A 22,691-nucleotide genomic window follows, 5' to 3' on the forward strand; every position below is an offset into this window, starting at 1 on the left:
GTTAATTTGTTTTGAATTTTTTGTTGACTCTTTCTTCTTACCCAGCAGCATTCTTAGCTACACAGTTGCGACAGTGGCTTTTGATGTCAGTCTTGAGGACTCAAGAAACTATCAAAATGTTTCAATTCACACAAATGTCCAACTTGAAAATTCTACTTTAAGACTGTGGCTATGTCAAGAGACTGTTTCGGGCGAGAGTATGGGACAGAATGGGAAGATAAGAAGCTGGACATAAGAATACAAGCGTGTCTCACTTGAAAATGCTGCATGAGGAAGACCAATTATAATGTTGGCATTGGTCATTTTTGATACTTACTTCAGCTGATTGGTTATTCTTATCTTTTAGGATTAATGGCTATCCATCTATGAATACCCAAGGACAGCTAAGCAGTCAGAACAGGTATCCATCAGATGAGAAACAGTATTCTAGAATGTCCTTCAATTACACACATTTATTCTACACCTATTAGCTGCCTCAAGGTGAATGGAAGAGAGCAAAGATCATGCATCTATTACCCAATTCATTCAGAGAGAAAAGCAAGTCAAGGAAACTGACACAGAGGCATAATTGAGAGGTCTGAGGGGCAATCATGGGGCAGTGCCTCTGAAACAGACTGAATGAGCAAAAACAAACAATAGTAGGTGAATATGGAAAGTGAGAGCAGGTTGAGGGGACAAATACCTTAGGACCTAATAGGCCACTTTAAGTACTTTAAACTTACTATGTGTGAAATGGGGAACCACAGGAAAGTTTAAACAGAGAAGTGATGTGTTCTGACTTGTTCTAGAAGGGGCTCCATGGCTGTTGTGTTCCTGCAGCACAGTTCTTACCTGAACACCCATCTTTTGGGGTTTCCATCTCCACCATCAAAAGCTTTTCTTCTCTCTCCAACTGGGATATTAGGTCTGGCTTGAAGGGCTGATGTGCTGTAAAGAAGGCAAGGAGAGCAAAAGTTTTTAAGTTTGATGACATTCAGTTGGTCAAAACTAGACAAAAAGGTATACACAGACAAGTGTGACTCCCCCACATCCCTTCCACCCTGTTACCTTCTACTCACTCTAAGAAACTAACTTCATGATTTTCTATTTTTGAAATAGGCTCTTACTCTTCTGCCCATGCCAGCATGCAGTGGCATGATCATGGCTCACTACAACTGCAGCCTCAACCTCCTGAGCTCAAGCAATCCTCCCACCTAAGCCTCTACAGTAGCTGGGACCATGGGTGTGCATCATTATGCCCAGCTAAATTTTTTGTAGAGACAGGGTCTCCCTATGTTGCCCAGGCTGGTCTTGAACTCCTGGGTTCAAGCAATCCTCTTGCCTCGGCCTCCTAAAGTGCTGAGATTACAGGTGTGAGCCACTGTGCCCGGCCATTATTTTGGTTAAACCTTCCTTCTTGTGTTTCTTCTTATAAAAATAAGTATATATATATGTCTGTACCCACACACTGTCTATTTACTTATTTTACCTTCTTTCTTAAATGAATTGTAGTATACTATTAATATTCTTTTGGACATGGCTATTTTTAGGGAAAATTCCTAGAAATGGGTTGCTGGGGAAGGGGAAATACGTAGCTTTGTTAGATACTGTCAACTTGCCCTCCCTAAGGGTTGTATCAATTTGTATTCTTCCTTTCAATGCATGAGAGTTCCTCATTCCCCACAGCTTTGCCAAAAATTGTATATTGTTATGTTTTTGAATTTTTGCCAATTTCATGGGTGAGAAATGGCATTTCAGTATAACTGTAATGAACATTTCTTTTGCAATAAACTGAACATCTATTCATACGCATACATATTTATATGTGTGTATATTTGTGTGTATATATACACATACACACACACACACACACATCCTAGCTCCATGTTCTGAGACAAAGAAACGTAGATACTACAATGACCATACCTAGCATCCAGACTTTGGCATTAAATACCATTCCCCAGTAAAAAAATAAAAACAAAATATGGATAATTGCAGAGCCAAGGCAAAGTACAGATGAGCACAAAATATTGTGCTCTGCCAATAAAGTAAGAAAGTGCTCAAAAAAAAAAATTGTGGACATGTTACAAGGTCACAGGAGCCAGCTTAAAGAGGCCAAACTTGGGACAATTTTAACATCTAAAAAATTACAGTAATGAACTATAAATCTTTAAAAAATTTCACAAATCACTACAAATAACAAATGAATTGATGCTTGAGAAGTGGGGGACTCTTGTTGACTGCAAGTTTATGCCAGGTGCTGGCTGCTGAATGTGAAGGGGGTGAAGTTAAAAAAATCGTCATTTCATAACTGTCATGGTAAGGACCAGATAAGGCAAGATCATCACCGGGTGCTAAATCTACAGGAAAATACTTGTGTTACCCTATGATTACAAATGGGGGGAAAAAAAAGCAGCAATTATATAGTGGGGAAACTGCATAACATCGTGACTGGGTAATCAAAGTTAACACCACCTTTGAGGGACAGATGACTTCATGTGCCTCCAGATGTGATTCCCTCAAAAGTGCACACTCTACCTATGTAGAGTTCCTGCTGCATGGATCATCTGAATCTAATTTTGTGGAATCATTAGGAATGTTCTATTAAAAATAAGGGAAGGGGTGATAATGTTCTTCAAAAATGTTACTGTCATGAAAGACAAAGAAATGCTGTGGAAATGTTCTAAATTAAAGAAGGCTAAAGAGACAGAACAACTATACTAGACTCTAGACTAGATCCTGTTCTGGAGGGAGAAAAACAAGCTTTAAAGAATAAAATTAGGCTGGGCGTGGTGGCTCATGCCTGTAATCCCAGCACTTTGGGAGGCCAAGGTGGGCGGATCACCTGAGGCCAGGAGTTTGAGACCAGCATGGCCAACATGGTGAAACCTCATCTCTACTAAAAATATAAAAATTAGCTGGGCGTGGTAGTAGATGCCTGTAATCTCAGCTATAGGTGGCTGAGACACAAGAATCACTTGAACCTGGGAGGCAGAGGTTTCAGTGAGCTGAGATTGCACTACTGCACTCCAGCCTGGGCAACAGAGTGAGACTCTGTCTCAAAAGAAAAAAAAAATTGATACATATATAAAAAATATATAAAATTGGCTTTATGGATAATATTATAGCATAAATGACAAGATAAAAGCATTATATCTGTCCTGAGAATAGGTAAGAGAATATTCCTCTTTTTCTAAAACAGACTGTGTAGTAAAGGAAAGAATTAATCTTGTCCAAAGAGAGATCTGGATTTTGCCTTTGGCTTCTGGAAGGTAATCTCTAAGTCCCTGGAATATTCTGCCCAATTAGAGTGTCTTTTGTTTACCCAGAAGCCTTGGGCCACACACCAGATAATTAAACAACTGATTTACAGTGGGGGCTTTGAGCCACGTGTTATTAGCTTAATCTCTGGAGAAACTGGAATCTAAGAGCAGCCACCCAGGTGGTCAATCATATCTAGGGAACTAAGCTCCAACAAAAACTCTGGACACCAAGGCTCGAATGAGCCTCTCTGGCTGCCAATGCTCCTTGTGTATTGTCACACATCGCTGCTTGGAAGAGTCAGTGCTGTCCACAACTCCACTGAAGATGACAAGTGGAAGCTGACACCTGGAACACTCATGGACTCTGCTCCCTGGGCCTCTTCCCTAAGCTGACTTCAATCTGATTCCTTTCCCTATAATGAATCATTAACTGTGAGGACAACTGCTTTCAGTGAGTTCTGTGAGTCCTTCTAGCGAATTATTGAGCCTGAGTGTGGGGCTCAATACTCTTGGGTCTTGGGGACTCCTAATCTTGCAATTGGTATCAGAGGTAAGAGGGAACTTGGGGACTCCTGAACTCTGCATATACACTGAAGTATTTAGAGAAAAACAGTCATGGTATATTCACTACCCTCAAGTGGTTCAGAAAAAGATATTAACGACTATATATATTTTTTCATATACATACATAAGTATGTATGGAGAGAGAAAGAACATGAACATAAATGATAGAGCAAATAGGGTAAAATGTTATTAGAGGTGAATCTAGGTAGAATCTCGGTGAATCTATATGGGTATTCTTGTCCTTTTGTAAGTTTTCGGTGAGTTTAAAGTTATTTACAAATGCATTATTTTTTTTAAAAACCGCTCTAAAAAGTCAAGTTCATCAACAGTTACTGGTGCCCTGAAAAAAAAAACTTACTAATCTGAAACAACTTACTAAACTGTTAGATGGCAAATCAATGAAGCAGGACCGTATTTACTATTCCAAGGATAGACTGGAGAGAGCCGTCAGAAACACCTTGTCTGCGCTGCACAGGGATTATTAGGACTCTCAGGCACCCAATCTCAGAGAATAATTTCAGGGGCTTCAGAGTTTCTAACAATTGAGCACACAAAGACACCCCAGGAGACTGCCGTTGAGTTACCAAGAGCACCTATCCTCACCTACTAAGAGCAGGTTCCTGAAGTTCTCCAGCATCACATCTCGGTACAGTTTCCTCTGGACAGAGTCCAGCAGCCCCAGCTCCTCCTCGGTGAAGACCACAGCAACATCCTTGAATGTCACCATCTCCTACCATACCAAACACACGCACACTAAGTTTACAGAAGAAGGGCAGTGCTGAGAAGGTGTAAAGGATGGGAAGCTCTTCTGGAGTCTGGGCAACTTGAATCAAATTTGCAGTTCTCTTCTGTTTGCCTTCTTTAATGCTAATACCATTCACCAAAAGGGCTGCAAGAAAAGAAATCCTTACACTTTAAAATTACTTCCTTTTTGTTAGCACTTATAAGTAAGCCTCTGGAACTCTGTTGCACCCTAGGTTACCAATATTTTAAATTGTATTAATAATGTCATTTGCTCCACAAAAGTTTTCGTTCTAACAGTGACTGATGCTACCTGTTTCTCCTCATTTGCACATACATATCACTTATTTAATTTGCCAGATTAACAGGGTATCAGTCATCCTTACTGCTCAAATGTGTAGCTCATCCTCTGTGCTCATCTGGAGACTGTTGCAGCGATGGGCACAGCTCTGGAGCCTGACTGCCTGTGTCTGGATCTGGGCACTCTGCCCAATGCTAGCTCTATGATCTTGGACAAGTTTCCTTCCTTCTCATTTGTATGGTGAAACTTATCCCATAAAGTCCTAGTAATAAAATGAATGACCACATGTAAAGCATTGAAAAGCAGTGTCTGGCACACAGTAAGTACCCAACAAATGTTAGCTACATTATTAATATTTTCATCGTATCTTCTATCCCATTTCTGGGCTGCAAAGTAATTCAGAAAACTAATGGTCTAGAATATAATGATTTGATCCAACTAAAGCATACTTAGTTTGAGGTTACCTATACGAACAATGTTGCAAAAATAACCTTTTGCATTGATGTTAGCCTCTGGAATTCTGTTGATTATCTCCTCAAAATAAATAGCAAAAAGTAAAAATGGCAATGCTGAAGAATAATGACCTTTAAAGTTCTGAAATCGTAATGGCAGGTGTTTTCCCAAGACAGATTTTTGCCTTCCATCTTAGCCTTCTTCCAAGAAAGTATAAATCTTAGTCAACACTGGATATGAAAGCTTTAAAAAAAAAAAACCTTTCATAATCTCACGAGTAAATTTGGGATGTAAAAACCAGTTATTAAAAAAATTCTCACAAACTTATTAGTAATAAAGTTCATTCTCTTTGCACACATTTGCTGTTCATCTCTATTTCTTGTTTTGTAATAATAATTCATTTGGGGGACAATGAGGTCTTTTCTTCCATGGACATTGTCAATATTTTTCATTCCACTTTGCTGTCTTGCAACTTTTTGCTGTAGGATAATTTTAAATTTTTAAAGGAACAACTGTTCATTCCCATATTTCTTCTGGCTGCAGTTCTGAGCATAACAACTTCAGCTCTAAATGCTGAACTCTGCTTTGGTTTGATTTGCTTTGCTTTTTTGTCAGTCTTTCCACCCCAGTGATATGCCTGAAACTCTTGACCCAGAAGGCAAAGGCTTTAGAGTTGGCCAGATGCTTATCTTCCTGTATGAACATGAACCTCTTATCTTCAAGTGCAAATGACTCTACGGTCCCCCTCTAACAGTCATCTGGGGCCATGAATAGTGTGACAGATGCAAAGTGCCTATACATCCTATGGTACGACTAAAAACTTTAAGTGCCTGTATTACTCTAATAAAATTAATAATGAAACACACACAGACATGCAAACATATATAATCACATAGCTACAGGTACTAAGAAGAATCCAGCTCTTCTTGTACAAAAACATCTATTTTTTCCCCCAACTTTAGCTTCAATATAATCTTGTTAGACAAAACCATATTTTGTGTATTCCACCTGAGACATCACTTTGGAGAAAATATTTTTAGTTTTGAGTCCCTAAAACATTATGGACAAATAATATCAAAATTCTCTCAGATTGCTTTTTGAGTCAAGATTATTTGTAGGAAAACTGATAACTGCAATGTAAAACTGCAAGAATCCTCAGGAACTTAAAAGCTTGTGAGTTGGAAATAATTTAAAGAAAAGAGCCGGGCACGGTGGCTTAAGTCTGTAATCCCAGCACTTTGGGAGGCCGAGGTGTATGGATCACAAGGTCAGGAGTTCAAGACCACCTGACCAAGACGGTGAAACCCCGTCTCTAGTAAAAATACAAAAAATTAGCTGGGTGTAGTGGCGGGCGCCTGTAATCCCAGCTACTTGGGAGGCTGAGGCAGGGAACTGCTTGAATCCAGGAGATGGAGGTTGCAGTGAGCCAAGATCATGCTACTGCATTCCAGCCTGGACCACAGAGTGAGACTCCATCTCAACTGAAGGAAAAAAAAAAAAAAAAGAAAGAAAAAGAAAAAGAAAAGGGGGGGAGAGGGATAACAACAGTTTACTTCAATAATATTAGATGATAAAAATTAACTGCTATTATTTTATGCAGATAAAAAGCCTAATTCAAAATTGTTATATATTACTGCAAGACTAGTTATACTTAAAAAAATGACCACGGACAAAAACAGATTTGTAAGCAGGGTAATAAGGTGTAGGATTTTAAAATTTCTATTCTTTTTTTGTACTATTATTTATGAAATAAATAATAAAACCCATTTACAACTAAAAGGAAATTTTAGAAAAGGACAAAAGCAAAAGCAAGAGCCTGATACATAAATGACACTAAATGCCTGTTGTCATTCTTTACCCTTGGCAAAGAAGGGGGAAAAAGATGTGTCCACTCACTGCAAAATGAGGTCACATGTAAAATGGCGGAAATGAAAACCAGCTCACCTGGAATTTGGTCATTTTTCTCTTTCTTGTTCTAGAGAAAGGCAGAGACCTGAGAAGGGAGAACAGGGTAATACGAAAGAAGCCACGATTAAAAGGGAAATATATCTTTGTGCAAATTAGAAAAAGGTGTCCCGTCCCCCAGCAGATGTGGCCACACACCTGCGTTAAGGAGCAGGTAGCATGGGCTGGATTCCAGCTACCACGTGGCCCTCCTGGCAGGGTGCCCTCATGCATGGAGCAACCTGCACAGCTGTACCCAGTAGCCTCACATGCCTTACAGCTCCCAGCATGCTCATTCTGATCCTGGGAGAGGTGGGAAAGGAGAGGCCGTGGCATGTCACGTACCGGTTAAAAGTGGACTCTGGGGACAAAATGTCTATGTTGAAAACCCGGTGCTACTCTATACTTTCTGAGTAACCATGGTTAAATTCATGAACCTTTCTAATGTTTCAGTTCTGTCATCTGCAAAATCCAGACCATACAGTGCCAACAATATATGATTGTTATTAGGATTATCTGTGTGCACAGAGGAAACCCATTATAACTACACCAGGGATCTCTATTTCCTTGCAACTATAGAGATGCAGATAGTATTCTGTACCACAAAATTGCCCTGGCAAATGTATTTTGTAAGACATCTGGACAGCAGAGATTACTGCTCTGTCCCGGGAAAGTCACCCCTAACTTCTGGAATGTCTGTAGCTCTGGCTTCTTACTTTTATTTGTTGCCACGGTATATACTATATACATCAAGACCACCCTTATGAAAAATACAGCGGCTAGTAAATATTCCTCCTGAGCTCAGGGGAAGTTCAGTGGTACATCCTTCTTCCCACAGGGTACAACAAAAGACTAAAGAAACCTGTGAGACTACTACATTTCTTAAACAACAGTGTCATCCTCTGTCTAGCTATGACAAAATCTCATTGGTGATGAGAACACCTAGCCTGCAGGGTTGTTTGCGGGGCTGTGTGTGCTCCTCTGTGAAAAGCAGCTCAGTGCTTGACCCTGGGGAGGACTGGACACCAGGAGTTTAATTTCATGGTTCTTCCTCAAGGTTTGTTACTTTACTTATTGTTCTCGGGCAACTTTAAGGCTATCTGTGCAGGAGAAAGAACTGAAAAAAATAAAAAAGGAACTGAACATGAACTGTGAGTAAGGCAGAGCCTTCTAGCACCACCTCAAAGAGAGGTCCACTACTCCAGTAGGCACCTGCTCCCTCCTCCTCCACCTGGCCTCTGCTGTAGAATCCACGGGATGTCAGCACAACTACCAAGGACAAGTATGAACTTGGCTGTGTAATCAGCAGTAAAAGAGCTGAGGTTTCTTTCACTTATCCAGTATTTATGGATCACCTTCTAAAAGGGATATAGTGCCTAGATAGATGCCAGGGTAGAGGGTGCCTGGAGTCCTTTGAGAGAGCATGGAAGGGCCCTCAAACCCACACATGATGAGGGAGGATGGATGAGGATGGAGAAAATGAGGGCTATCTTAGTGTTGGAAGCTGACTGACCTATATTTGCCGCTCAAAGAGAAAGGAGTCATCAGACTATTGAAACAGAATGAGAGTTAGTGGGTATCTAGGGCAAGAGAGGAGGCAGAAAATGTGGTGAGAAGACCAACGCATATGCTTTAGAGGAACTCCCTCAGTTAATCCCACAACCACCCAAGAAGTTGGGACAATTTGTAACTCCTTTTACAGTTGAGAATACTGAGGCATCAATATTTTAAGTGGCTTTGCCATTTTAGCTAGCAGAACAGCCAGGACTATTAGCCCAGGGTCTGTGTTCTCAATTACTAGGACAGTGGCTCTTAAGCTGCCAGCTAACCGGCACCAATGGGGAGCTTTAAAAAAGAATACCAACGCCCAGACCCAAGTCCAGGATCCATAAATGAGGATCTGTGGAAGAAGAGTTTTTATGAAATTCCCCAGATGACTACAGTGTGCAGAGAGGATTGCAAACCACAGACCGGGACATAAATAGAGGCAGTTTGCAGGATAAGCCCATGCAATTAACCACTAGGCCATTTGGCCTCTCAAGAAAATTGTCAGAGAACATTCAAGCCAGGAACAGAGAAGGGCCTGGGAGCCAGGCCTCTTGATTCCCAGATCCCCATTTCTCTCTTTTAAAAGATACTCTTGGAGCTGTCGCTAAGAGGAAGGAGCAGTAACATGCGCTGTAGATGTCTGCAGGCACGCACTCCGTGTGAAGATAGCCTTCCAGTTTAGACCTCTCTGATCACCTTTATCAAGCACGGGGTCACTAATCAGCCAAGGGACTTTGAGAATTCAAAAGAAAAGGGAATTCTTGTTAAATATGAAGTCACACAGTGGCCATCCTATAGACTATTGTTGCTTCTTCATGTTTGATAGAATTAAAGCCTGATTATGTTCCTCTCTTGGTTAAAACATTTGCATAGCTGCCTTTGGGATAAAGTCTAGATTCTTAGCAAGCCACACAGGAATCTTTCATGTCTGTCTGCTCATGTTCTCTACAAATCTTCTCTCCCCTTTGATCTCCAGCCGTGTAAATCACTTGATCTCATAAAAACGTCTCCAGGCCCTTGCATGTGCCATACCTCCTGTACTCCTCTTTTCACTTAGAGCCGGGGTTGGAAAGCTTTCGTAAAATGGACAGATAGTGAGTATTTCAGGCTTTGTGGGTCACGTGCTGTCTCTGCGCAATATTGTTCTTTCTTTTTACAACCCTTCAAATGTAAAAACCATTCTTAGCTGAAGGGGAGACACACAAAAACAAGCCACAGGCAATTTGCCCACCTGCATCACAGATCCCCTTAGCTTTTAACACTGAGCTTGTATGTGCTCTGCTCTATGATACCTTTAAGAAGGTTTTGCTGCAGGATTATTAGCTCCTAAAGCCCATTTCGCCAGCCTAATGAAAGCAGAATGCTTTGGCCAAAAGCCCAGGCTACAGAATCAAGCTGCCAAGCTTTAATCCTGACTCTACCACTTACTGGCAGCATAAACTGACACACATTAATTAACCTCTCAATGCCTCTGTTCTTCATCTGTAAAATGAAGATAAAAGTTGGGTTGTTATGTGAGATAAATGAGTTCAATACATCATAATACATCATACTATTCATCATACATCATAATATTAGAAAGTCAGTGTGAGTGGTAATAAAATCTGATCAACGTTAGCCGTTGTTACTACCATCCTCATTGTTATCACTATGAAATAAATCATTTGGTGGGTGGCTTCAGCATCCCACCAAAACTGATCAGAGATAAGGGACAGGGAATATTCACATCTTTTATTTCTCCTACATCTATTTTCAGAAAATTTGAATACACTCTCACTGAGTTGAAGGTCCCTACTTCCTGCTGCCTGCTGGAAAACTGCACAACCACAGACAGGTACCAAATAATTCCTCTCTGCCAATCCCTATGTTTGGTTATAAGCAAATGGAGAATTTGACACAGTTCCCACCACACAGAAATCTGTAGCCAAACGGGAAAGACAGATCAGAAATAAGCAGCAGAAGCATTGGCGAGCTCAAAGATAGGTCAGCAGAAACAATCAAACCTGAAGCACATGAAAACAGTGTGCATTCTGTTGGTGATAGAGTGCTCTACAAATGTCAATGAGGTCAAGATGTTAATAGCATTATTCAGGTCTTTTGAATCCTTCCTGGTTTTCAGTCTTCTTGTTCTGATTATTGGTAAAAGAGTGTTGAGATTTCTACATAGAACTGTGGGTTTCTCTATTGTTTCTTTTAATTCTGTCAGTTTTTCTTCATGTAACTGTTGTTTTGGGGGGTACACATTTAGGATTGTTATGTCTACTTGGGGAACTGACCCTTGGCATAGTGTCCCTCGGCATCCCTGGCCGTGGTCTGAAGTCTTTGATATTAATATAGCCACTCCGTAGTATAGCTCCTTTTCTCTTTTTAACTTTCAAACTATTTATGCCCTTGTATTTAAATGGAGTTCTTTCAGACCGCATATACTTGGTTCTTGCTTTTTATCCAATCTTACAATCTCTTTTAATTGATGTATTCAGGCCATTAGCATTTCCTATAATTACTGATATAGCTGGATTTCTGTATACCATTATCTTTTTTCCTGTTTGTCTTCCCTGATTTTGTCCCTCTATTACTCCTTTTTCTGCCTTCTTTTGGGTATTTGATTTTTTTTTGTTTGTTTTTTTTTTTTACTATTCCATTCATTTTATCTATTAGCTTTTGGCTACATGTCCTTTTTTTTTTCCAGTGGTTGCTCCAGGGTTGTAATATACATATCTAATCTTTCACAGTGTATTTAGCATTACTGTTTTACTACTTTTTGTAAAATGCAGATGCCTTACCAACAAATAGTTCCCTTTACCTCCCCACTTTGTTTCATTTGTATATACTACTCTATATAACATAAACCTCTAGTCAAGAAAGTTACAATTTCTATTTAAACAGTCATGCATATTTTAAAGAGTAGAAAAACAGTATTTTATATTTGCCAGAAAACTTACTATTTCTGGTGCTCTTTCATCATTTCTGAAGTTCCTAGTTTCCATTTAGTATCATTTCTATTCAGCCTAAAGAACTTCCTTTAGTGCTCCTTTTAGCACAGGTGTGGCATTTTTTCCCTTCATTCCTGAAGGACATTTTCCTTGGATATAGAATTTTGTACCGACAACTCCTTTAAGAATCTTAAAGATGATGTTCCAAAGTTTTCTGGCCTCCATGGCTTCCCATGAGAAATCTACATATATCTGAATCATTGTTCTACCAGATATATAATGTGTCATTTTCTCTAGCTGTATTCAAGAATTTTTGTTTATTTTTAATTTTCAGAAGTTTGATTATGATGTATCCAGAAGTGATTTTCTCTGAGTTTATCGTATTTGGTATTCAGTGAGTTTCTGGAATCTGTAAATTTATGTCTCTCACCAAATCTGGGCAATTTTCAGCTAGTACTTCCAAATAAACATTTCTCTCCTCTCCTCCTGAGACTCCAAAGACAGAAGTATTCGACTTCTGATATCATCCCACAGGTTCCAAAGGCTCTGCTCGTTTTTTTTTTTTTCAATGTTTTTTTCTCTCTGTTGCTTAAATTGCATTTTTATACTAATCTGTCTTCAAGTTCACTGATTCTTTCTTCTGTCATCTCCAGTCTGCTACTGAGCCCACTGAATAAATTTTTTTACCTCAGATGTTGTCTTTTTCATAAAACAAATCTTAATTTCCTAAGAATTCAAATCAGACCAAGTGTTTTCTCTAACTATAATAGATTTAAAGGAGAAATGAACAAGAAAAGGATATCTGGACAATCTCCAAATGTTTGGAAATTAAGCAGCATACTTCTAAGCAACCAATGAAATTAGTTACAAAAGAAATTAGATGCAGTGAAGTGGAAACACTTTTTAGAAAATAAATTAGAGCATATTTTAAATGGAATCAAGACTTAAATGCAACATATCAAAATGTGAGAGATGCAGTTAAAGCAGATATTATAAAGCAATGTATAGCAATGATGCATATATTAGAAAAGAGGTCTTAAAGGCAAACAGAAAAAAGAATATAATAAACCTAAGACAGAAATCAATGACATTGAAAACACAAAAACACTAGACAAAATCAAGCCTAGCAAAATACGGCTGGGCCAAATCCAGCCCACTGCTTGTTTTTGTACAGGATGTAAGCTAAGAATTTTACTTTTTAACGGTTGAAAAAAATCCTAAAAAGATTATTTTGTGATGTGACAATTACATGAAACTCAAATTTCAGTGTCCATAAAGTTTTACTGTAACACAGCCATGCTCATTTGTTTATATACAGCCTACGACTGCTTTTGCATTACAGCAGCAGGGCTATGCAGTTATAACACAGACCATAGGTGGCACTCTCATTTCTTCATATTGTTGCTAAGCATAATTTAAACCACAGTGACTCAGCAATAGGTTAACTCAATTGTGTTAAATGCCGTTAATTGAACAGCATTTCAAGTACCATATGTATTGCTGTACCACTACACTTTAATTTCTGTATTACTAGTACACACTTATCAAGCCAAACAAGAAAAAAAAAAAAAAAAAAAAAAACCAGAAAAACAGACTTTGTTACACTTTGAAGGCACAATGGAGGTGAAATATTTTGTTAATGAACTAGATGACAAAGCTTATCATGCTTATTGTGCTTCCTATGCAGTGACAACATATCTATGCTAAAATAATCAGACATATGTCAACACTGTCACACTAAGCACTCATCACAATAGTCTCAATTCACAATAAATGGTCAGAAAAAGTAGAAAATTTTAAATAAAATGTCTCATCAGAGCAGAATTTTTTCACACAAAAAAAATGAAAATGAAGTAGCAACTACAGTACATTTCGATATTCAGATATTCAGTTTCTTTTCTTTTTTCCTGTTTTAATTAACCACAATCCCAAACTATGTAAGATATTTTCTAATGAGCGAGTACAGAAAATGGTATCAAGAGTGCAACACGTTTAAGGCAGATTTGAAAGTCTTTCCATTTCTAATGCACATCTGCTCAATATGTTTCACATGTAAGTAAACCAGTGGCTTTTATTTTCATTTTAATTGCTAGCACTGGCCATTTTAAAAGACAAACTATTTTTGGATAAAACCAATTTTTCAGACACTAAAATAAATTACACTGAAGCATGCAACCTTTTGAAATCTATTTTTTCATTGTCAATATAGCGCATCCCATTATTTCAGATCTTAAACATAATTAAATGTCAGAAAATGTCAGTGAGTTATCTTTCAGTAATGATTTGCTAATTATTCCACTTGGGCACTTTAAAAATCTTTAGATACTACAGTCTTTTGCTTCAAGATCTTCAAGTTTGGTAAGTTTAATCGATATTCAGCTTCTATTTCTGCCCCAAGCAAGGAAAGTAATTTACCAGTGATGAGTTAATTAAATCATGTTTGGTTGTAGAAGGAAAAAAAATGTGTCCAGATAAAATAAATTTGTTTACAATTATTAGACTTTGGGCAAGACCAACTGCTCTAAGAGTTGAGGACAATGGGAACAACATTATGGACCATTAAAATACAAGGGAAATGATTCTGATAAATTTTATTTGGCTCTTGATGATTTCACAGATGTTACTAATGTTGCTCAGATGTTGTGTATTTAAGGAATCAATGCCAAGTTTGAGGGGTTGAATAATTAGCCTGTAGGAACAGTCTATATGGAACAACCACAGGTGAAAATATTACCGAAGAAGGTGCAAATATTAATTCAGTAAACCTGAGGCAGTTTTAAATGATGTGTTAAAATTGATAGTGGTAAAAGATATGTTGGAGCAGAAAGAGGCAGAGGTTGGATTTATAAAAACGTGTATTTAAAGCCTATGGTTACTCATTGTATTATTCATCAGCAGGTACTCTGCAGAGAATATTTTAATCTATCATGTGCTATTGAACCAATTATGGCAACAGTGAACTTCATTCAAACTCAAAGATTTAACCATCATCAGTTTCATGAATTTCATGAGAAGTAGAAAAATCCTGACTTGCCCTACCACATGAGAGTTCAATGTCTGAGCAGCAATAAAGTTTTATTGTGATTTTTTTTAAATCTCAAGGCTGAGACTGAAATATTTCTGAGTAAGAACTTCCCTCAAGCGTGAATGACATTGGAAATTAGCTTTAGCTGCAGACTTGATAATGTTTCTTAATGAATTCAACCTAAAATTAGAAGGCAAAACAGTACTTATTTGTGAAGCGTACAGTGTAGGAGAATTATTTCAAACACAATTAATGTCTGAATCACAGGTAATGCTAAGCTACTTTACAAATTTCCAGTGCTGTCAAGAGTTGTTATCTCAATTCTCACATAAATTTGTAGCATATATATTATCTGAGCCCAAACTTCAGAATTGTAACAGTGTTTTCAGACCTTGATGCAAGTGCAAAGGACCTTTCCACATTTCAAAGTCCATTTCACTGCACACTGCATAATTCTCCCAACCTTCCATTGGAAGTGATTATTCTGAAATGTAGTGACAAACTAAAAGGTAAATATCAAGAGTCTACAAGAATTCTTTAAATGTCTTCTGTATTAGTTTCTATTGCTGCTATAATAAATGACCACAAACTTGGTGACTTAAAATAATGCAATTTATTCTTTATTAGTTATGGAGATCAGAAGTCTAAAATCAGTTTCCTTGGGTTAAAGTCAAGGTGTCAGCAGGACTGGTTGCTTCTCATCGGAATCCATTTCCTTGCCTTTTCTAATTTCTAGAGGCTGCTGGAATTCCTCGGCTTATGGCTGCAGCACTCCAATTTCTGCTTCTGTTAATCATGTCACTTTCTTCTAACTGTGATCCTTCTGCTTTTCTCTTATAAGAATCCTTGTAATTACACTGGGCCCAACCAGATAATCCAGGATAACCTACACATCTTAAAATCCATAAGTTTAATCACACCAGTAAATCTCTCATACCATGTGAAGTAACATTCACAAGCTCTGGAAATTAGGATATGAATATATTTAGGGAGTCATTATTCAGTTTACCACATCTTTCAACTCATTAATATTCACAATTGAAATCATTTGCTTGTGGATTTCAATGTGATACCAAGTATCAGTACTTGGTAGGACCTATTTGTTTAAAAAAGTTCTTTTCAAAGATAATATACATAAAATCTCATTACAAATCAGCATTAACAGATGAACATTTACAGTCAATTTTGATGACAGGGAATAGCAACCTTGAACTTCAATTAAGTTGTACTCAATCATTATATCTTAAATTTTGTCAATTAAAGTTTCCTCTCATTATATAAATACCTAAATAATAGTACTGATATTTCTAGTTAACTGGAAAAATGGAAATATTTACAGTCTGGGCCTCAAAAAACAGGTTTGCCGGCTCCTGGACAAAATTAATTCAACCCACAGGGGGTTCTTTGCAAAGACTAGTAAAAATTAAACTCTAGATGAAGAACAAAAAAGACACAAATTACCAAAATCGAGAATGAAAGAAGAGATATCACTACAGACTTAACAGGCATTAGAAATATAAATGAATGCACATTAATGAATTCAAAGTGATAGATGAAATGGTTTAATTCCTTGAAAGACACAAACACAAAATACTGATGAGAGAAATCAAAGAGAAAAATGAAAAACATCACTCACAATTCTACATACTTCATTGATTCGTTCATGTGATGTTATGGAAAACGCAATGGGGTTGAGGAGTAAACCAGGGGTTTCCTGGGGTTAAGAGCTGGGGAAGAGTTTGACTACAAAAAGGTACCACAAGGGCATGTTTTGGGCAATGGAACTCTAGTGAATCTTGATTGTGGTGGTGAAGTCTACATGACAATGCAATTGTCAAAACTCAGAAATGTACACCAAAAAGAAGAAATTCTACCATAAGTAGATAAGTTAAACAATAAATGTTAAAAAATTAAATATGGCTGTTCTGCAGGTACTTGTCAAACTTTTAAGTGCACAACAATCACCACCTCCAGTAAAAGTGAAGCAGAAAAAGCATTTGACAAAATACAACATCCACTCATGACAGAACTTTCGCAGACTAAAAATATAATGGAATTTATAAAAATGCTTTCCCCTATGATCAGGAACAAGGCAGAGATGTGTACTCTTGACACACCTATTCAACACTGTACTGAAAATCAGCCAGTGTAGTGAGGCAAGGAAAAGATTAGATTAGAAAGGAATACAGATTAGAAAGGAAGAAGTAAAACTGACCCTATTAATAATATACAACATGTTTCTCTATGGAAAATCCCAAGGAATCTACCAAAAAAACAAAAATTTCTAGTGAGTATAGCAATGCCAGAGAATACAAGGTCAATGCACAAAAATCAGGTGTATTTCTATACACTAACAATGTAAAACTGGAAACCAAAATTTTTATTTATTATTATTATTTTTTTTTGAGACGGAGTCTTGTTCTGTTGCCCAGGCTGGAGTGCAGTGGCCCAATCTTGGCTCACTGCAAGCTCCGCCTCCCGGGTTCACGCCATTCTCCTGCCTCAGTCTCCCGAGTAGCTGGGACTACAGGCGACCATCACCACTACTGGCTAATTTTTTTGTATTTTTTAGTGGAGACGGGGTTTCACCATGTTAGCCAGGATGGTCTCGATCTCCTGACCTCGTGATCCACCTGCCTCAGCCTCCCAAAGTGCTGGGATTACAGGCGTGAGCCACTGCGCCCAGCCGAAAACCAAAATTTTAAAACAATATGATTTAAAATAGCTCTAGAAGAATAAATTCTATATTATGTAATGTAACATATGTCTAAACAAAACATATATAGATCTATATTCAGAAAATCATGAAACACTAATGCAAGAAATTAAAGAACACTTAAATGAAGGGACATGTTATATTCATGAACTGGAAAACTCAATGTGATAAAGACAGACCTACTGATTTAACACAATGTCAATGAAAATCCCAGCTAAATATTTGGTAGGTGTAAATAAGCCAATTCTAAAATGCATATGGAAAGGCAAAGGAACTAGAATAGCTAAAAACAATTTTGGAAAAAAAGAATAAATTGGGAGGAATCAAACTATCCAGTCTTAAGATTTACTGTCAAGCTACAGTAAATATGATATCTTGGTACTGGTGAAGAGATATACATATAGATCAATTTAGCAGAACACGGTACAGAAATAAACCCGAACAAGTAGTGTTGGGATGGTTGGTCATTCATATGTAAAGAAATATACCCCAACTTTACCATCACATATTATAAAAAAGTTAACTCAAAATGGATCACAGATTTAAGTGTAAAACCATAAAACTTCTAGAACAAGAGAAAATCTTCATGACCTGGGGCTAGGCAGACTTCTTAGAAATGACATCAAAAGCACAATCCAAAAAAGATAACATTGATAAATCAGATGTCATTAAAATTAGAAACTTTTGTAAAGACACTATTAAGAGAATGAAAAGACAAGCTACAGGCTGAGAAGAAATATTTGCAAATCACACATCCAACAAAGGACTTATATCCAGAATATATAAATAGCTCTCAAAAATCAACAATAGGAAAAATATAACCCAATGTAAAACTGGGCAAAGCATGCATACAGACACTACAGCAAAGAAGATAGAAGGCTGTCAAAGAAACAACAACAACAAAAATATCTGCTGAACACCATTAGCCATTAGGGAAAAGTAAATTAAACTCACAATGCTTAGAATGGCTAAAATTTAAAAAAAAAAATAAGAAAAATACTAAGTGCTGATGAAGATGTAAATAAACTGGAACTTTCTACATCATTAGTGGGAATGCAAAATGGTACAGATACTACAGTTTGGCAGTTTCTTAAACATACATTTCCCATATGACTCAGTAACCCCACTCCTAGCTTCATACCCTACAGAAATAAGCACAAAAAACTGTACATGAATGTTTATATCAGCTCTCTTCATAAATGCCAAAAAGTGGGGGAAAAAGTCTATCAACCAGTGAATAGATAAACTGTGATATATGCATAAAATGGATACTTCTGTTAAACAGAAGTAAACAGAAATGAAGTATTGATACATACAACAACTTGGATGAATGTCAAGAGCAATTTGCTAAAAGAATCCGGTCTCAAATTTTACATACAGCATCAGTTCATTTACATGACATTCTCAAAAAGACAAAACTATAGAGTTTTAGTGGTGATGGTAGTTGCCAGTGGTTACAGGTATGGTGAGGGGTGATTATGAGGGAAGACATGAGGGGAGTTTTTGGGGTGACGGAACTGTTCTTTTTCTGACTATGGTAGTTGTTATACAAACTATACCTGTATTGTAATAGAATTGTACACCAAAAATAACCAAATAGTCAATTTTACTGTAGAAACATTTTTTAAAAACCTGTTTTAAAAACCTGGAAACACGACCTCAGTTATAAGGCATGGTCTATAAATGTTATCATTTCTAACAACTGGTTTCTTAGGAATTCTTTTTTAGATTATCAAAACATAACCAATCATTGTTCTTCAACTCTTCAATACTCTGAAATAGTTGGTGGATTCTATAACCTACCAATATTCAGTGAGATTAAGGAATATCTCCAGGGGTTATTCCTATTCTATTTCGATACCTAATTCCAATTCTACACTGCAAATCCTTGATGCCAGCTGTCTGTTGAGTAGCTACTCTAACCATAAACCTTTAACAACCTTGTACGGTGTGCTGGGCACACAGAGAAAAATATGACATGGTCCTAGAAATAGAAAAACTTTCAGTGTATGGATATAGATACAGAGAAATAAGAAACAAAGAGCTACAAGACTTAGGCAAGGCAAACTCTATACTGGAACACAAAATTCATCACCATCCTTCTCCAAGGTACAACTCTCTTGCATCCCCTAGCTTTCCCAAGTAAGGACCATTCTGTAAGCTGCAACGAATGAAAACCTTAGAGTAGCTGCTGGCATTTCCCTTTCACGGTCTTGGATATAAGCAATTTATGATCATCAATGTTTAACAATTATGACAATCAATCAAACAATATTATACTAAGTTGATGTTAGAGATTTGCTTTAAAATACTGAAACAAAAAAATAGGGGCGGGGAGTTGATACAAGATTGGCAAATGTTAACAAAGGTTGAAGCTGGGTGATGCTTCCACAGAATTATTTTAGTCATATTACATTTGGCTATGCTTATAAATTTCCATAGCAAAAACTTAAGGGAAAATTAAAGCTATGAAGCCTATTTGGTTAAACATGGGTAAAAATTCAAAAAGAAGTCTACCGAAGAGGAAAATATTGAAATATTAATATTGTTATTGTTATAGCTTGTGGTTAGCATAATTTTTTTCTTTTACACTTTCTATACTTTCTTAATCTTTTACAATATGCAATCATTTATATAATTAGAATGTGAACCATAAATATTTCAAGTGAAATTAAATTATAGATAACTAAAATGACATCAAAAATTCAAAGCTCATTAACTTCGCTTTCAGGGTCCTCTAGAAAAATCCAAACATGTCTTCTGAAGCTGATACTAAACACATCAAGAACTAAAGCAATGGATGGAAACTATTTGAATTCAAATCCCAGCTCAGGCTCTTACCACCTGGGTGACCTAAACCAGCCTATGCTCTGTGTCTGTTTGCTTATCTTTAAGATGAAAATGGTAGTACCCAACCCAGCCTCAAAGGGCTCTTGTGAGGATTAAATACGTTAATTCATATCAAACTCTTAGAATAATCAGCACTAAATGTTTAAATACTATCTGTATTACTCATACCCAAGTACTCCCTCATTCGTTTCTGCATTTATTGAACAAATATCAGGGCATCTTCGAGCAGAATATCCCAAGGAATGAAGGAAATATCGTCTCCCCTGGAAAGAAAGGATGATAAGTACTACTCAGGTGAGACTCCGCTGCCAAGTGCCAAAGGGTCATTCCCTCCTTCTCCCTGCAGCCTTTTTCAAGAAGTCAAGGCTAAAGCAGGAAAGGAGGATGGGAGAAATCAGCACTCCTGCATGAATTACAGCGGACTACCCAGACAGCCGGGAGTGAACCTCTCCTAAAGAAAAATCTCTCAGTGATCAGAAAAGGGCCAGGGATACTCTGCAGCTGGAGCTCTGACCCCATCCTGGGTTCACAGACGCTTTCAGGGAACTGAGTGCTTCTCAGAAAATGAAAAAGTGCTAATAACAAGAGACCCATCTTTTACCATCTGTCAGGCTCTGTTCTAACTCTTTTTATTTAACTCTCAAAAGAACTCCATTAGATAGATATTAGTACCATTTTTTAAGAAAAAGAAACATAGGCAGAGAGATTAAGATATGCGCCTGTTATTACACTGCTATTAAGTGGCAGAGCTGGCTGATGGCCAGGGGAAAGGGCTGGGGGAGTACAGAACCCAGGAGATCCCCAGTCCCTGCGATGTAGGATCCTGGACTCCCAGCGCTAAGTGGGGATGCGCCAGCCGCCCCACACTGGAGAAGGCTCATTCAAAGAAAACACAAATCCCGCCCTTCGCCGCAAGTGGATTCTCCTCCCCTAGAGCGACTGCCCGGTTGCTACCGGCCCCCAGCAAAAGGAACATCAGTATGGACACAAGGAGCAGGACGCAGGGCGGGGAGGGCTCACCTTTCTGGGAGGAACGAAGGCCGCGGCCTAGCGTACCTGGGGCGGAAGTGGCTCTGCCTGCAGAGACCTCCTGGACTACGCTTCCCAGAATTCCCGACGGGATCAGGGAGCCGGCCTCAGCCTCCTAGAGCGGAAGTTACCCGACTACACGGGGCTCCCAAACTACACTTCCCAGAATTCCTAGAATAACTCTCCACCTCTCTGCCTGCCTGGGACGCAAGTGCAGGCTGCCAAGCTGACAGCCTGGATCGTATTTCGAGTGTGCGGGTCCCAAAGGAATTCCTTAACTCCCCCTTTCCGGAACCGAAATGCTTCCAAAGACAGAGAGCTCGTATACATGTTTCTCTATTTTCCCCAGCGGACCGTGCATGAAAGGCGCCTTTCCTGGCGCGTGTGTCTCTGACCCTGTGGATCTTATGGACAATTCCCGGAATTTCTTGCAGGGCAGCACTTCCCCTTAAGTCGTCTCTTTCTCGTTTGGATAGTCAGTATTTGTATAGTCACTATTCTCTTTTGGTTAGCCGTCTAATTTTCTACTGCTAGTCCAGCTCTACTGCCTTCCCCCTAGAGTTTGAAATTTAGTTTTTCTTCAAACGCGACACAAACCCAAATAAACTCAACCAAATCGGACTTTATCTACCTACCTATCTACCAACCAAGAAAATATCCCATAAAGGAGAGAACGGAGAAGCTTGCAATACTGGAAGAAAAAAAAAAAAAAAAAAAAAAAGAATTACAGAACGGAAGCGATGTGTGCGCTAAAAATGCAGGTACTGAAAGGAAATTGAGCTGACTTGTACTGGACACCGAATTTAAGGAATACAGGATCTCAACCTTTCTTTGGATTACTTTTTTATTCCATTTTGGTGTGGATGCGTCTGAAACTGATAGTGCTGTTGCTACCTACCATAATGTGTTTGTTGCAAGATCCACAAGAACGTGGATGCCAAGAATCCACAAAAAACAGATGCAGCCGTTGATGAGGCCATAAGCAGAAACAGCAATTGGTTCCCACGTTTCCTCTGCTTTAACTACTGATGATGAAATGCGAGTCACTGGCCGGGCGCGGTGGCTCACGCCTGTAATCCGGCCGAGATGGGAGGATCACGAGGTCAGGAGATCGAGACCATTCTGGCTAACACGGTGAAACCCCGTCTCTACTAAAAATACAAAAAATTAGCCGGGTGCGGTGGCGGGCACCTGTAGTCCCAGCTACACAGAAGGCTGAGGCAGGAGAATGGCGTGAACCCGGGAGGCGGAGCTTGCAGTGAGCCAAGATTGTGCCACTGCACTCCAGCCTGGGCGACAGAGCAAGACTCTGTCTCTAAAAAAAAAAAAAAAAAGAAATGCGAGT

General features: G+C 38.4%; 1 protein-coding gene across 3 annotated transcripts in view; it reads right to left on the bottom strand.

Annotated features, from left to right (window-relative positions):
• ZNF112 (zinc finger protein 112) overlaps positions 1–21,416 on the bottom strand; it is a 30,582-nt gene extending 9,166 nt beyond the window's left edge. The window contains exons 1-4 of one of the 3 annotated variants that reach the window (XM_011997766.1): positions 21,338–21,410; positions 7,246–7,294; positions 4,410–4,536; positions 832–927 (exon numbers count right to left, since the gene is read on the bottom strand). In XM_011997766.1, coding sequence (XP_011853156.1) covers positions 832–927; positions 4,410–4,536; positions 7,246–7,260 — 238 coding nt within the window. In that variant the 5' untranslated portion in view covers positions 7,261–7,294; positions 21,338–21,410. Of the gene's footprint in view, positions 1–831; positions 928–4,409; positions 4,537–7,245; positions 7,295–21,337 lie in introns of all 3 variants that reach the window. The other 2 variants (XM_011997767.1, XM_011997768.1) reach the window with 2 other exon arrangements.
• Between the last annotated feature and the right edge of the window lie 1,275 nt (positions 21,417–22,691).

This window comes from Mandrillus leucophaeus, unplaced genomic scaffold (assembly GCF_000951045.1).
Source record: "Mandrillus leucophaeus isolate KB7577 unplaced genomic scaffold, Mleu.le_1.0 Scaffold546, whole genome shotgun sequence".
NCBI classification, from domain to species: domain Eukaryota; kingdom Metazoa; phylum Chordata; class Mammalia; order Primates; family Cercopithecidae; genus Mandrillus; species Mandrillus leucophaeus.